Source organism: Anguilla anguilla, chromosome 10, assembly GCF_013347855.1.
Source record: "Anguilla anguilla isolate fAngAng1 chromosome 10, fAngAng1.pri, whole genome shotgun sequence".
Classification (NCBI taxonomy): Eukaryota; Metazoa; Chordata; class Actinopteri; order Anguilliformes; family Anguillidae; genus Anguilla; species Anguilla anguilla.
The window spans coordinates 38,280,055-38,296,333 of NC_049210.1; the positions used below are offsets into that span (position 1 = coordinate 38,280,055).

The following is a 16,279-nucleotide window of genomic DNA, read 5'->3' on the forward strand; positions in this document are numbered from 1 at the left end:
AAGTAGCTAATAACAGTAACTGAGATGGCAGGTATGCCATCCGCAAAGTTAGGGCATGGTGGGGCATGCCCGTACCTATTCAGCACTGACAGTTTGCCACTTTTCAGAAATACCCACAATGACCTCACTCTCTCAGCCCTTAAAAACATTCACTTCTGTACGTCCTGACCTCACATAAACACACAGAATTCAGATACAACTTCACACGTGCACATAAAAACGGCAAAACCTTTATGTGGACTTTTATTTAGCTTTTTTTTCTCTTTTTCCTGCTGATTGAGTCATCACAAATGCTCCAATCGCACAATCAATAATTTTCCCCATTGAACATTCAGCTACATCTGCCAATAACAACATCTGATCAAAATCTGAGGAAAGTAGCCAACTGACTGTTAGCAAATTATGATTGACACTGCAGTCCAGCAGTCCCTGCTTACAAACGACCACTGTACGACTTCCTCCAACATCTAGCTCCGACACTGTCTGCAACATCATGTAACTGTAACTGATGGCGGAAAAAAACTTTAGCTACAAGCGGCAAAGCTTTTTCTGGAGGTGTTGATGGGTAGCAAAACACACGGTATCCTGAACATCTGGGGGGAGGAGGGGTGTTATTTCTATTCCATCCCCCAAGCCACACACAAACTTGGAAAAGTGTCTGTTGTGGATAAAACTTTGTGGACAACCACACTCGAAAGACAAAGGCGAAAGAACAGTCACTCGAAATAATTCAGGAAACGCTGGGTTGCATTGCTTTGGAATAGAGCTAGTTTAATTTGTGTGAACTAAGATAGCCATTAATATTCGTTGTAAATTGGCCTCATTTTGATATCAGTACTTTTAACAGCAGGAGTTTTAATTAATGACTTATAGACAGTGTTTTGCATGCCTGAGTAACTTGGCATTTTTGTACATTGAAAACATGTTTTTGTTGAGAAACTAAAACTGCATCCTTGAACCTCTGACCTGAGGACAATTTATCATTTTCAAGCTTACAGCACCCACAAGGTGATGTGCCTTTGCAAGGAAATAATGCATATTTTTGCCAAAATGATATGAGAAGAAGACCAAAAACACATTGCCAACTGGAATAGGTCCAGGTGTTATATTTACTGCTAGCAAAGTGTCATTTGGTCTTTTCATATAATATATGCTAAATTTGCTTTCATTTGTAAGGTGTGATGACAGTGGTGATAGAAAGGTCTTTTGGAACGATATATCTATATTAGGCAAAACATGACCTCTCAGTCTCATTGTGCATACAATTAACCATCTAAATTAAGTTTTTATCAAATTTAATATTTTTATTTTTCAAGCTGCAATGGAGACATTTTCAAATAAGACTTATTGTTGTTTCACAGCATGTACTGAAAAAAAAACTGACTGAAAACTAATTATACAAATCTGCTGCTTCCAAAGATTTCCTGACATTTCATACGTATACTGACATGCTGTTAGTCAGCAATGAAAACGTCACCAGTCTTAGAATGGGAGAAACACGTCCACGGTACCTTTCCGTGAAGCATTTCGGCTCTGAACAATTGTAACGTAATTGCATAAGGATGTTTTTGCTGAAGTAAGTTAGTCATGTTATTATAATTTATCTTTGTCAGCACAATGTAAGGTGTTCTCTTTGATGATCGAAATAGTTTAGATATAAGAACAATGTCAGGATTTTTAATTGTTTTTTTTTTTTTTTTTTTTGCTTACAGACCTTGATATGAATACTTTGAAGCTGTACAGACACAGGTCTGGAAAAGCACATAATTAAAAATATATTTGTACTGCACATCAAGTGAGCAGTAAGGCCCTTTTCTGCAAGTACTGCATGGGGTACACAGAAGAATAATCAGCAGATTTGCGGTCCAACTTACTCGCAACATCGGTCCATTCTGGAACACGTGAGGTTCGTCACAGACCACGCAGTACTCGTTAAGGACCGGAATCCTCTGCTCTGCGTACTCCATGGTCTGCAATCAAGAATTCACACTAACAGTGTTGAGCAGGAAATCACACTAAGAGCCTTGAGCAGGAAATCACGATATGCGGTACATAAAATGCTCTTTAAGCTTAAGAAGGCATGCCTTACCTGGACGAGGAAGCCTCGATCTCTTACTGGTGTTGACTTTGCACCATTGTTTGGCTACCCAGGGAGGAAAACAAATGTTAATGTGATGTTTGACGCTATGCATATCACACAAATATCACCAGGATGAGTTTAAAATGTTCTGTTGATCTACTTAGATAAAATGTATTCTCAAATATGGGATATCCCACGATGCATCACCACATTACACATAACTGCAGCAGAGTTATGTGTAATGTTACACAAAGCCGATTGTTCTTTACATAATCAGGGGTACCTGCAGGTGCCCTGCCTACCAGCAGACATGTTTTTCATGATCATTTCCTAAAAATGTACCAAATTTAAATACATCTTCAAATAAACATAAAATAAGAGGTTCTGAAACTCAGACCTGGAGCTGAAAGAGAGGACATCTGGTCACTGAAACTGAACCATTTGAATTCAAACCAAAATGGCAACGAGCCAAACCTGCATTGTGCTATAATAAGTTTGGGGAAAAGAATTTAGCACATGCTTTTCTGTTGCTTGCCAATGTCTGTAGATGAACCAATGAACTAGACAGAGCTTTGATTGGCAGGCCTAAGAGCAGAACACATTTACCGGCTGGATTACCATGGGCGGGGCAGACAGCGATGGGGCGAGGATCCCGATAAGCCCTGAGGTTAGAGAGAGGCGTCGGCCCTCGGAGGCGGGCTCCTTGAAGAGGTCCGCCTTGCCCAGCTTGGTGCTGCTGGAGTAGGACCTGCTCAGCAGCTTGTGGTGCTTGAGGCCATCCAGCTCCTCGGTCCGGATGGTTCCGGAACAGGAGCGGCTCAGAAGGCGGTGGGGCTTCAGGGAGCCGCCCCCGCCGCCGCCTCCGCCGTGGTCGCATGCGCGGGGCAGGAGCTTGTGGGGCTTCAGAGAGGCACAGTCGTCGGGCTTGACGGAGGCCGGGCAGGGCCGGGTCAGCAGTTTGTGGGGTTTTAGGGACAGGGCCTGCTCCGCCCGAGGGTCGCTGGACAGGGAGCGGCCCAGGATCTTGTGGGGCTTGTTGGCGCAGCCGTCATCGACCTTAACCGTGCTGGAACAAGTCCTGCGCAAAAGTTTATGGGACTTGGACACGCCGTCCTGCTCCGGCTTCAACTTCTTTTTGCTCTTTCCACATCCGGGAGGAGGGTAACTCGGGGATCTGAAATCAGGAAGTAAGAACAAATTTACTGCTAACAATTGAGCAAAGTGGTTCACAATGCTATATTGTAATAACTACCGCAGATTTACCGCTAACACTTGAGCAAAGTGGTTCACAAGGCTATTGTGTAAGAACCACAGCAGATTTATCGCTAACACTTGGGCAAGGTGTTTCACAAGTTTACAGTGTAAGAACTTCCACAGATTTACCGCTAACACTTGGGAAAAGTGGTTCACAAGGCTATAGTGTAAGAGCGGCTCCTGATTTTCCGCTAACACTTGGGCAAAGTGGTATCCAAGGTTACAGTGTAAGAACTGCACAGATTTACTGCTAAAACTAGGCCAAAGTGGAGCACTAGGTTATAGTTTGTGATTTTTACAAGAACTGGTTCCATCAAGTAGTGGGGGGAAAAAAGCATGTTTCACAACAATGTGATGCTTGTTGAGGCAGTGGGATAAGGTTTTTTTGTTTTGTTTTTTTTGTTGGAGGTAGAGGGGGTGGCATGGCCTGTGACATTTAAAAAATAACCAAATCTGGCATCAGAGTTGCTGGATAGCTATCACGATTGATCTGATTTCACTGCGTGACATTTTAGGTGCTGGGTGTGTGAGGATGATATTAGTCTTTAATGCGTGAGGCTTGAGGTTCACAGAAGGTTTAGAAAAATGCCTGTCTGAATATATGAACATACTGTATATATTTTTAGTCAGATATACACTTAAACATCGATATATAACGTAGTACTTAAATCCATAAAGTTGAACGTTGCTTCCTTTACCTGCGAAGCGTTGAAAAGATGTGCAGTGGAGATTTCACCTTCTTATCCGACTGTTTTTTGCTGTAAGCGCAGTTGAGTTTCTCTTTACTCTGTTTCCATTGCTGCGTGACAAATGTCTGCATGATCCTGTCAAACAAGAGGGACATTTCCCAATACAGCAAAACAATAGAATATATCAACTGATCCAATCAATTCTATGTTACGGTACGAATAAATATTGTTTTACAACAGTACAACGAATACATTCAGCAGCGGAAATGTTCTACGTTTTCATATGAGTTCCATAAATAAATCCCTTTTGTATTTTTTCTATTCTAAAATATCAACCAATCTTTTTATGGACAGAAAAATGCTAATAATATTATAAACTTACTTTTTCAGCTGATGCCCAAGCCCAAACCGGTCTTTGGTAGACACTTGGAACACATCGACTGTTGGTACTGAAAACACAAACATACATTTATTCCTTACCATGTCTGGAGTAATGCAAACTGAAAACTCAGCATTGTGGATCCATTGTATTAAGTGCTCTTTTACTGTGCCTGCACTTCCACACAGGGACGGAGCTACTGGTTGTGTTTTACATTGAGAAATGAGCTCCTGGTAGCAGATTAATATGTATCTGTGTGAAATCTTAAAAGCTAAGCAATCTTTTTAATTACACGTCTGCAGAACAATGGATGGATGCTGCCAAGACAAACGCAAATCCCTGACCCCTGAAAACTTTCAACATGGGAGCAATTAATCAGTTCATTAATTAATCGATGACTTTCTATATTTGGTAAAGATGTCTACACTGTAGGGCATTTTCCATGTGAACTTCTCAAGAGCCCTATACCCCACTGTTTTGACCAAGCGTTATATAGCTTATTAGCTTAGGACACAATTTTATTGAAGCAGGAGCAGGTAGCCTGGAGCCCTTCCTCTATTATACACTCGGTCCCTTCCCATTTTCCACAGTGCTCTGAAGACACAGCTCTTCAGACTGTACCTGGACTATCTATCACTACTCTGCAGGGCACTCCCAATCTAGGACCACTCTTATCACTTGTATCCTTCTATCCTCTAGCACTTTCATGTTACACTTGTATCGCCACCCAGCACTTATATTGCACTTGAACAGTTATCTTGATGTTGTAACTTGTCGTCATGCCCCCTAGTTTGACTTACCATAAGTTTCTGTCCTTGCCTATTCTTACTGTGTGAACTGGCCTTGATGTTCATGTCTGGATAGCTGTTACATAGTCAGTATTGTACCTTATCGGACCGGGGTTTTGTAGTTGTTCCAGTTGGATAGAAGCGTCTGTCAAATAAATGTGATATAAATGTAATGTAAAGTGTATTGTAACAACCAGGTAGGAAAACACTGACCTGGTCCGTTCAGGTATTGTGTGAGCGAACAGTGCAGACGTATAATGACCGGCTCCCTCCTGATCACATCCCATGCGTGAGCTATTTCCTCCTGAGGAGAAAAAAAACAAACATAAAAACACGCCAATGTACATCATAAAAATGTAAAAAAAACTAAGATTAAGATACAGTATTTAAGGGCAAGAAAGATCACTGCTGACAGGACCTGTAGTTCAGTATCTGCTACAATCTTAATTTTGCACAAGGAAATATGAACTTATAATACTTACGTCCAGGAAACTGACATCGATGTGTAAATCAATGTCAACATCATCGATTGCACCGTATTCCCTATGAAACAGAAGAGAACACTGAGTGTAGATGCCATGGAATCTTACACTGGGCATTCAAATGGGTACAGCAAATAGACACTAAAAAATGCACCAATATATTAACTACATGCTTTACATTTTTAATGTGACTGCTAACATTAAACTGTGTTCCAAGGTTCAGGAGTGCTGTATGTAATGTGGACAGTAAAGCTTTCAGAAGTCCAGGATTTAAAGGAGCAGGAGTTGCTGACAGCTCGGAAGGACTAAGTGGGTGATTTAACACTGAAGGGGGTCACGGGGGCAAAGGTCATGGATCATCTTCTAACTTCAAATTGTACAAGCTGTAACATGGGATTGCAGTCCAAAGAGTTCTACACTCAAAATATTTGAAAATGATATACACTTCATCCAAGCTGAAAGAATTTCAAATTTTAGAAAACACAAGTAACTGAGCCTTGAAAAGAATCGGGAGATTTTCAAGAATACATGCTTAAAAAGATATGTCCAGCATAAAACGATAGAAGTGTTAATCTTGTAATTTCTCACCGAATTAGTTCTAATTCAAAATTACCAGGGAATCCAAAACATTACATTTTTTCCGACTAAAGTAATGAAAGATGTTTAAATGTATCACCAACTGCAATCTCTGCGCTGATCTGTCTACACCTGAGCCACTGATGAATTCTCACAGTATAATTATGCTTGGCTGCATGTTATGAATATGACAAGTCACTGGAGAATAAATTAGTATTTTTAAAAAGCAATGGTAAATTATCTGAAGAAATACAACTGGGGATTGAGGAAGATTTTCAAATATGTTCACAACTCATTAGACAATATCATATGACATGCATAAATTATGTCTGCATATAGTCATTGTACAGTACAATTTCCCTCCTGGGTACTGTAATGTATGATATCTAATAGAAAGAAATTGATCTCTGGACAATGCCCAAGGTTGCAGTTATTACATTGAATGGAATGTAGGGTATAAAACCACGGGAAGCAATTTTAATGAGGACGAATGAAAACTGAGAATAATGACTATTTAAGGCATAATTGAATATATAACACCTAAGAAAAGGTAACATGAGCCCAGGAACCAACGCAATTAGAAAAGTATGTCTACCCATTTAAGACCTAGGATCTGTCTACACCGTAAAATGTGCAGTGTTAAATCAACTCTTACAGAGTAAGTATGGTCCTGTTCTGGTCCGGAGCAGGACCATATATACTTTGTTAGAGCTGAATTACCACAGGACATTTTACTGTGTATGAATTGTTTACATAGCAACTTTCGTTTTCAAAAGAAACCGAGTAAAAGATCATGTTTAATGAGATGCAAGGACTTGTATTAGGCTCATTATGAAGAGATTACTGGCCCTCGACAGCAGTGTCTCTCTTAAATTCACTCCATGCATTCATTTTTTATAAAGCCACCATGATGACCGTCGAAACACCCAGAGCCCACTGTCACCATGGTTACCTACCACTCCTTAACAACAGAAGTGTCTGCGAAGCTGGGTTCTTTAAAACAGTAATCCTCTTTTCATTTGGATATATTTCACACAAATTTAGATGACTAAGCCCCATGTACCTGAGATTTAATATCCAACTGAAATTTAGCTAAATCTGTTCAATGTAGAAAAACACTTAACTTCTCATTAGGTATGAACTGTTAACTTTTGTACTTCAGTGGGCTAGTGTCTTCGATATCTTCATAAAATGATGAAAAGATGAAAATATGATGAAAATATAGGATGCATGATGAGGTAAATACGGATGCTTATATTAACCACAAGCTAAAATGGTGGACTACGTATGAAAAGGGCTGTTATTCCTACGTGGATCTCCCGATATGGATCTAAATACCCTCAGATTGAAGCCAACAGTCTGCACGTCAATGTCATATTCATAGTTTCATTTCAAATTCAGTGTGCCGGAGTACACAGCCAAAACACCAAAAATTGTATCACTGTCCCAATTTTTTTGTTTTTAACTGTATACACGCATTTTTAACACTTTTTCCTTCTCAAAGTTCATTTCACAATAGAATGGATAAAACAATTATTATTGCTTTTAATTCTTAATTAGAATTATTGGCAAATGTTGACTTACTGGGCTATGTTTTGGATAGACTAATAGATTATTTAGGCAATGATGTGATTTCACATAAAAAAAGTTCCATATCTGTTGTATAGCTTCTGAAAGGGTACCTCAGGGATTTAAATAAGCATATCAATATTTTACATTTACTTCTCCTCTGAACACGTCTAATTTGTATTTGACATTCATTGCATGTCCTCCTGAAAGTCATTAGTATTGAACATGTCAGCCTTTTTTTTGACTCTCCCCAACCCCCCAGCCCAAGAAACCTTTGAATGTCAAACAAGCCCAAACTGAGCATAATCAAATGTCATGTGCTGTGGCCTGCTTTAATGCAGTTTTAGCCAAGAGAATATTCCAGGCTTCCCTTTAACAACCCATTCTCCCATTCTGCGTGGCCATCATCTATTTACTTGACACACGTGGTGGAAAACAATTTCATTTAGGGAAATTACAACAGTTTGTTGATGTTACTTTCAAGAAAGTACTTGAGCACAAACTTCAACACAGAGAACTCAAACCACCTTGAATGTAAGCTGGAGGTATGGTCAAGTGTAAAATGTCTATGTATGCTTGCTTTGAAATATGAGTATCAAAGTCACACCCTCGGGAGGTCTATGATATTTCTATCGCAAATCTTTTCCTAATTCAATCTTTCCAAAAGAGCAAATGATTGTAATCAGCATTAAATAAAACTGTATATGCAAGATATTGTTTTACAGTAACAGTGTAACAGAGTAACAGTGGGTTACTCTTATATTTAGCCTATGATATTCATAGTATGAATTCCTTACTCATAGGTGAGAAATCACATAATGATTAATCATGTAGGAGAGAAATATATTTATCAGTTTAAAATAGGCAAATGTAGATTCATCAACAAAGAATGTATTACTAAGTTTTAATAATCTGAAATGTAACAAATCATTAACATATTTGCACATGTTAGCAGAACCACAGCAGTAATGCATTTGTGAGTATACCTGACCCAGGGATAACTGATGTCTCTGACTGATGAAAGCTCAGATCTTTAACATGCGGTTTCATAAGCAAGTCATGAGCCCGTGCTAGCTGCTTGCACCGAGCGCGTTTTGCTCCAAAGCTTAACGGGCCGCAAAGTTGTAACGGTGACGGAGGGCTGGTCGTCCGCCACGGCTCCGCGGAGAGACGGAGAACCTCCGCGTGTCCGTTCCCATTCGAGGCGGGGCGCCAGAGCAATCAGAGCCTCGTTAGCGAGAACGTTCTGGAAGCTCAGCAGATTGGCGTCAGGTGCTCGTTTGGCAGGCCGCGTTTACAGTAAAGGACGGTCCATCTCCTGCCGGGGACAGATTGAGACGAAGCGAGAGCCCGGGAGCCGGTGGAGCTCCCCTCCTCCTCGCTAGAGCGTCGAACGACGAGCGGTGACGCGTTCGCGCTGACGCGAAGCGAGCTCGACCAGCCCCCCCGCCCCCCCCCCACGCAAAAAGCTCGGAGGTTAACGCGGTGGCGCGACTCGACGCGCCACGACGCATAAATCATCCTCCGTAAAAGGTTGCTAAGGTAGAGACCGCGAGGGGGGCCCAGAGGCCTGCCCATCCATCTCCGTGACGAATCGTCGGGGGGAACGCCACTGACTGGCCAGGCGTGGGAACGAAGCAGCGGGTTATCGGGCACTACATCATATTCCGCGGCTGGTAGCGCCAGGACCTTTCCAAAAAACGGCCGAGCCGACGCCGCCGCCGCCGCCGCCACCGCCGCCGTAATTCCTACGGAGCGGTCGCAGTAAATTATGAATCGCGGTGATTTCGCTGCAGGATTGAGATGCACTTTAGACGCTCTCCTTCCCAGGAGTGGCGTTCAGTCCTCGGGTGGAAGACGTGCTGACGGGGGCCGCCTACCACACGTGAGCATCTCTACGCTGCTAGATGGGAACCGAATCATTAGAGCGCTATTATCGGTGCTACACTGAAGCGCCAACAAGCATGGGTCTGCGCGGCTCATAGGTTCGCCGCTTTGTTTTCTTTCCTATTTTTATTTCCGCAGTGCAATGTGCGTTGCGAGCGCAGAACGAAAAGGGGTAACCGCACTGTTGAAGGCTATCACGCTCCGTCTCTTTAAGGCGCCGATATGCACGCCCCTGACATTTAATGTGTCAGGAATAATCTGTTTTGTAGGCTGATGCAGTACACTGAATCATATCGTGGCTCCGACAAGCAAGGGAATCGATTTTCAGTGACAGATTTCCACAGTGCCCAAACCACCTCCGATATCGCGGCTTCAGAGACGGCAATGACTAAATCCACCCTCGCCACGGTTCACAGTGGCCTCGTGATGGAATCCAAACCAACAAATGCTACGCCATCTGCCACAGGGAAAGTTATCCCTTCCTTAAGTCGTTGATGACACCTTGCTAGAATGGCTCTTAACCCTTGAAGGTGTGCGATCACAAAAACGTGGTTAGAATGTTCTTAACTGAAGATTCTAATGCTGATGTAACAATCACTACTGGTATTTGAAAGTCATGAGTTCTAAAACACTTAGACATTCCAAAGAAACTACTCTTGAAAGGGTTAAATATCTAGAGCATAATATACTGAAAGCATATGAATTCCATTCCCCAACACAGAATATTCATGAGATGTGTGTTATGCTTCAGTGCTTCAAAGGACATCTCCCTAAAATAGTGCAGAACTCTGGCAGGCTATTGTCAGCCTCTTATGGTTGTCCTATGATGAAAAATATAGATTTCCCCAATCCATTGGATATAATCCCAGAGAACAACAGAGAAAGGGAGAGAGAGAGAGATGGAAGGAGGGGGGGTGGGCTCTGTTTCTCCTTTACCTGAGAGATACTGCGTGAGGTCCATACAACTCCCGCACTGCTGCCAGGTCGGCCTCCAGCTGCGCGTGCTTGTGGAGCTCCCCGTCGTAGTTCACCTATCGGAAGAGAGAGCAACGGGATCAGCTGGCCGGCGGCGACGACCCACAATGCCGTGCGTCTGGCTTCCGTGATTCTACCGGAGCCCTTTCCTGATCCCATGCCCTTCACCTCCTGTTCAGACCGATGAGTAAAAAAGCAGGAGCAGAATCTGTGGGCTGAGTGAGGAGGCGGCGGGCTTTGGGGGCGGGCGATTTATGGGATCTGAGTTCGGGGATTTCCAGGGAGACACGCGGAGCATGACTGATCAGTATTCCTGTCCAAACTCAGCCCCGGAATGCTATTCGGAATGCAGGCGGAGAAACTGCACCTGAACGGCGAAAAGAGTTTTAATCTCCCCCATCGTCAAAACCCATCATATGGAGAAGACGACGGGCATTTAGGAACGTTACAGAGAGCCTGGCCTGCGGAGATGCTATCTGCGGCATTTAACTACACACACGTTTTAAATACCCATTCCATTTCTGCCTGGGCTTTGGCTCCTAGAGCGCCCCGTTAAAATCCTGATTGGGAACGCTGGCGCGGCGGCCTTCAGCAGTGGAAGTTCTGCCTTCAGTATGCAACGGCGTAAACGCATACCGCGCAAGACGCTGCACACCATTAGAATCGCTGCTAATGCCCTCATTCCGCCTTTAATTAAAATCTAATGTGCATCAGCGCGCGCTCTTCCATTCTCTCACTCGGGCGGGCATTGAGATGTCTCCCTCTCTCTTATGTGACAAATGACCTCTGATTCAAAGCCAATGTGCATTAATCATGAGGCTCTGTGCCAGAAGGGGGGGGGGGGGGGGGGGGAGGTGAGTGGGGGGGAGAGGGGGCACATCCTACAGGCCATTCCTGTCCAACCGACCCTCACCGTCACCCACACATGGGTATTTATAGGTGTGCATTTTCTTCATGGGGTGACCAGGGGGGTTTCAGACTCAGTAAGAAGGCGGCACAGTATCGCCGACAGTTATATTAGCTAGTGATAATGCGCTAAAAAAGGTGGAAACATAAGGGTAGCGCCTGGGCTGGCCAATCAAATTACAGAGGTGGTCAGTGCCACCCTGGCCACCCCATTGGACACGGCCCTGTTTGAACATCTACGTCTCTGCAAACTTCAACCCTAGTGCAACATTGAGGTAAGAATGCCTGACAAATCAAAACTCAGTCATCGTGAGACTTTCGCCTATGCCATTCCTGTGGTTAGAAGCACTTGGGGTTGGTTGCCTAAGCCAGACTATGGTCCAGTTGTGTCACCGCCATCCATAATGCATGACCGACAGCCAGCAGATTCGGATGTGTGGTATAGATCTCTGCGTTAATGTACAGTATAAGCACTTTACACATAACATGCAATTACAGTAAGAGCAGGTTGCCTTAGCAATATGTGTTAGCAAATTAAAATTCACCGGCAGGGTTGGATAAACTGTAAATATAGTGCTGTGGAATATAAATTAATCAAGTAAAAATTATTCCGTCTGGGGCAACGCAGGGCAGGCTGAGTTCAGTCATTGTTAATGGATTTTTTTGGCATTGTTCAACGGGATTGGCATATTATTCCGGAGAGGAAACCCAGCTGATATGAATTACAGACCAATCATTTTGCTTGGAAACAACCACAGCAAAGAATGAGTCACCCGCTTCTTTGAACCGGCTAAAGTTCCAGAAAGTTTTTTTCTTTCTTTTTCTTTTCTTCCCAGGAAAGTATTTTATCCCATCCTTTTTTTTCTATAAAAAAAAAAATTTAAGAGCACATTTCTGTCCCTGACTTCTCCTGGGTCATTTTCCATGAAATAAAAAGTCGGCATGCTCAGGTAGCGATGTGACAGAAATCATTTTTTAGCCCTCTCAGCATACTGTAAAATCTGCAGGCTAACAGGCAGGGAGCAGCAAACTTCCAAAGGCCTTGGGGTTGACACTGCAGTTTTAGAGAACATTACTGTTTAATCAGGTTCTACAGTGAGTTTACCTTGGTGCAAATAAACAGCTTTTACCTTGCTAAATTCTGAACCAGACAGGCATTTCCAAATATTTGTATTTTTGTTTTGGTCTGGAAATTGTATAATGTGATTTTGATAAGCACCACATGTTGCTTCAGTGAAAATGTAATTTATCATTCACATTAAGAATGATAAGATCTTATGATCTGGGGTACAATTTGAGTGAATAGCCAAAACTTCCTTTCTTTTCCCTGTAAAGGAAAGTAATCCAATGCCACCAATAGTTGCATGTACTGTGATATGTGGCATATCATTTCACGTGAAAAAAATTATAATAATGATTGTACTGACACTTGCCAGAAAATTACCCTCAGTCAATATGAGAACAACACCTGCAATCAGACATTCCTGAGATATTCTATGATGAATAGAAGCTTAATCAGAGCAGATGAGATGTGAAAGACACAAACTTGACATTTTTACACAGGTACGCATTACAGTACAACACTTTAAGCACAGATTTGCAGTAATATTGATTACGCTTAGAAATTCCTAAATTAGATCACAATAGTATCCAATTAAGGACGGAACACAGTCTGTTACACATTTTAATTTGCCTAGAGAACTAAGGTCGGTTTTATTTAATGCACTGCAAAAATATTAATAAAGATTACACAACAAGGTCAATTTTGACAAAATGATTATATCAACATTGACTTGCAACATAATTAAAATATAGTTGAAGTCAATATGTCACTGGGGTCATGGCCGAAATCTGGGGGTAAAGATCCAACAAAAATAAATGGCAAGAAGCACACCAATAGCACTGATCGTTGCATGAGGCAAAAACAAAAAAATAAATGTGCTATTTGTTAGTATTTCCAGTTTTCAGATTCATAAATTGTTGTCATAGTCATATTTGCAGATACGTATAAATAGCATAAATAGCAGTGAAAACATCCTTGATTTGTTTCAGCAGGTGTTTACACAGATACAAATGTAAGCGCTTTCTTCCCAGGTTGTGGGAAGGCAGCAATTATTACACAATGAAAGCATCAAGCTTTCATTAACAGGCTGTTAGTGTCATTTCTTATTTACGCTTCTGCCAATTGCTCTAAATTGTTGATGAGAAAGTCGATGTAAGTACATGCATTTGTTGACGTTGATAAAGCATGCCTCACTCGACAACAGAATCATTTAATATTATTTAGCAATTTGCCGGAAAAAATCAGGATCGGGAAACGGAGTTGATTCATTTCCTGGCTGTGTTCGGCACCACCCACTCACCTGCCCACCATAATAGAACTCCTCGGAGTCATTGTCCCCTTCCGAATCCTCCTCTATGGTGGAATGACACTAAAAGGCGAAAGACAGCTGTCACTTTCCCATTCCTGGCACAAATATTATTTGAAATTTATATTATTTATTAGCAAGATAAGCCCCTTATCTCGTTTTCAAGTGGGTTCTACAACGCACGAGTTACACTTCAACAGACAGTCTATATTTTGGGCAATACATAAATATTCCCTTTCACAAGGATTCAAATGATGGGCACCATAATCCTGGTCTCCAATGAAAAATGTCTTCAGTTAGCTGCAATAACACTGAGAACTCCCTAAGGATTTTGGCTGGTTGAGCACATCTTCCGTTTTATTACATCACACCTTCTAGGTTCATCTTTTAATAACTGACTTGTTGGAAAGGTGGCATCCTATGACAGTGCCATGTTGAAAGTCACTGAGCTCTTCAGTACAACCCGTTCTACCGCCAATGTTTGTCAGTGCAGATTGCATGGCTGTATGCGCGTTCTTATGCACCTTTTTTTAGCAATGGGTTTTGGTGAAATAGCCGTGAAATACTCTTTACATACTTTTGGAAATGTAGTGAGATTCACATAACAGTAATTAGCAGAAACTGTGATATACATGTATATCACAAAAGATGAATTGTGGGACATGTCTTACCTGGTTTTTATCAATATGAAGCTTTGATTTGATGGACAGGCAGCTGGTGGCATCATTGTTTATTCTAATTTCTGTTGATAGTAAAAGTTTGGCAATGACCTTAGTATGCTTTTGTACCAACTAAAAAAAATTGTCATACAAAACAATCCCATTTTTAACCTTTAAACCACCTTTCCTATGGAGTATTACTCATATTGGACTGCCGAAGTTAGTTCCAACTTCCAACAATTAATAATTACTTGGCTGGACACTTTTTATTCATAACACTGATCAGACATGTCACATGCACTGTACCTGATCTAAGTTCAGAGCAGAAGAAATGTATAAAATATGTGTGTGCTGCTACAAATAAAAAAAAACAATGCCACTTGTTCATGTAACACCTGCAGAGTCTCCGCTCATTAAGCTTAATCATGTAATTGCTCTAAGCACTAAAAATTAATTGAACAATTCATTTCAATCTTTTTTTTTTTTCTTTGTTTGCATGTACTCTTTATCAACCAAAGAGGCACAAATAAATTAGTCCACATAAATTAGCCCTCATGGTCTGATGGAGTGGCAGTGTAGTGTAACGGGTAAGGAACTGGGCTTGTAACCCAGGTTCAATTCCCCAGCAGGACACTGCCGTTGTACCCTTGAGCAAAGTACTTAACATTGCTTGCATTGTTTCAGTATTTATCCAGCTGTATAAATGAATGCAATGTAAAAGTTGTGTAAGTCGCTCTGGATAAGAGCGTCTGCTAAATGCCTGTAATGTAACGTAATAAATTAAGAAATACCTTTACTTTTATTTTTGTGGCATAAAATACCTGGCCACCTACAAATTTCTCCGACAGATCATTTATAGCGGACAAGAGTAAAGAGCCATAAAATGGAGTAACAGCTCTGTTGGCTCTGATTAACCGAACCCATTTTGTGCTAAAACCAGCACATACAGTGCCCTCTAGGAGTCCAGGAGGAGGAGGACTGCCCCAGGCAGAAGGCTTTAGGTGAAATACAGCTGTACTGCTGAGACCGTAAAAATTAGGGGAGGAAAAAAAAGATTACACTTTTTTTAACAGAGAAGTCAACAGTGTGTCTGTGACAAAATGCTTTCGAAATTAGCAAGTGGAGTCCACTTCAGGCCCTGCCGACTGCGTATTATGCAGACTTGCTTATTAGTTATTGGATTCTTCGCCTCTGGTGTCAACACTTATTTTACTGCAGACAGTATATGAACAAAGATAAACACGGGAATAATTTGCGAGAGGGAAAAGAGAACAGACGGGTATTAGATTGCTGTTCTTGTCTCGTCGTCTGAACTTCTTAAGGGGTGACCACACGTACTAAAACATGGGGAATTCTCACCTGCTTCTCCTACAGGTTTCTTTACGCCAACCTCTAGATTAAAAGCTAACATTTTTCTCAATACAATTCATGCAGGTTGAAGATAAAGATGTCCACAGGACTGCAACACAAAACAAGTTCTTGAAATGCACGTTGTTGCCATCAACTAGCTTACCTGTTGATACTCTGTGGAAAATGACAGGAATAGGATCTCTCGTAACTAAGACGTCATCGTCATTTTCGGAATTAGACACGTAGGTGTTGTCTGCAAAGAGAAGTCATCACGCATAACAATACACACAATTTGTTACAAGTAATAATTTACATT

At 41.7% G+C, this 16,279-nt stretch overlaps 1 protein-coding gene across 2 annotated transcripts in view; it reads right to left on the bottom strand.

Annotated features, from left to right (window-relative positions):
* The window catches only part of parp8 (poly (ADP-ribose) polymerase family, member 8), a 45,034-nt gene that overhangs the window by 11,982 nt on the left and 16,773 nt on the right, over positions 1 to 16,279 (bottom strand). Inside the window, exons 4-14 of one of the 2 annotated variants that reach the window (XM_035435979.1) lie at positions 16,127 to 16,216; positions 14,626 to 14,696; positions 13,949 to 14,017; positions 10,641 to 10,735; positions 5,673 to 5,733; positions 5,404 to 5,494; positions 4,406 to 4,472; positions 4,033 to 4,158; positions 2,687 to 3,254; positions 2,090 to 2,143; positions 1,875 to 1,970 (exon numbers count right to left, since the gene is read on the bottom strand). In XM_035435979.1, the coding sequence (XP_035291870.1) occupies positions 1,875 to 1,970; positions 2,090 to 2,143; positions 2,687 to 3,254; positions 4,033 to 4,158; positions 4,406 to 4,472; positions 5,404 to 5,494; positions 5,673 to 5,733; positions 10,641 to 10,735; positions 13,949 to 14,017; positions 14,626 to 14,696; positions 16,127 to 16,216 (1,388 nt within the window). The remainder of the gene's footprint in view (positions 1 to 1,874; positions 1,971 to 2,089; positions 2,144 to 2,686; positions 3,255 to 4,032; positions 4,159 to 4,405; positions 4,473 to 5,403; positions 5,495 to 5,672; positions 5,734 to 10,640; positions 10,736 to 13,948; positions 14,018 to 14,625; positions 14,697 to 16,126; positions 16,217 to 16,279) is intronic. The other variant, XM_035435980.1, reaches the window with a different exon arrangement.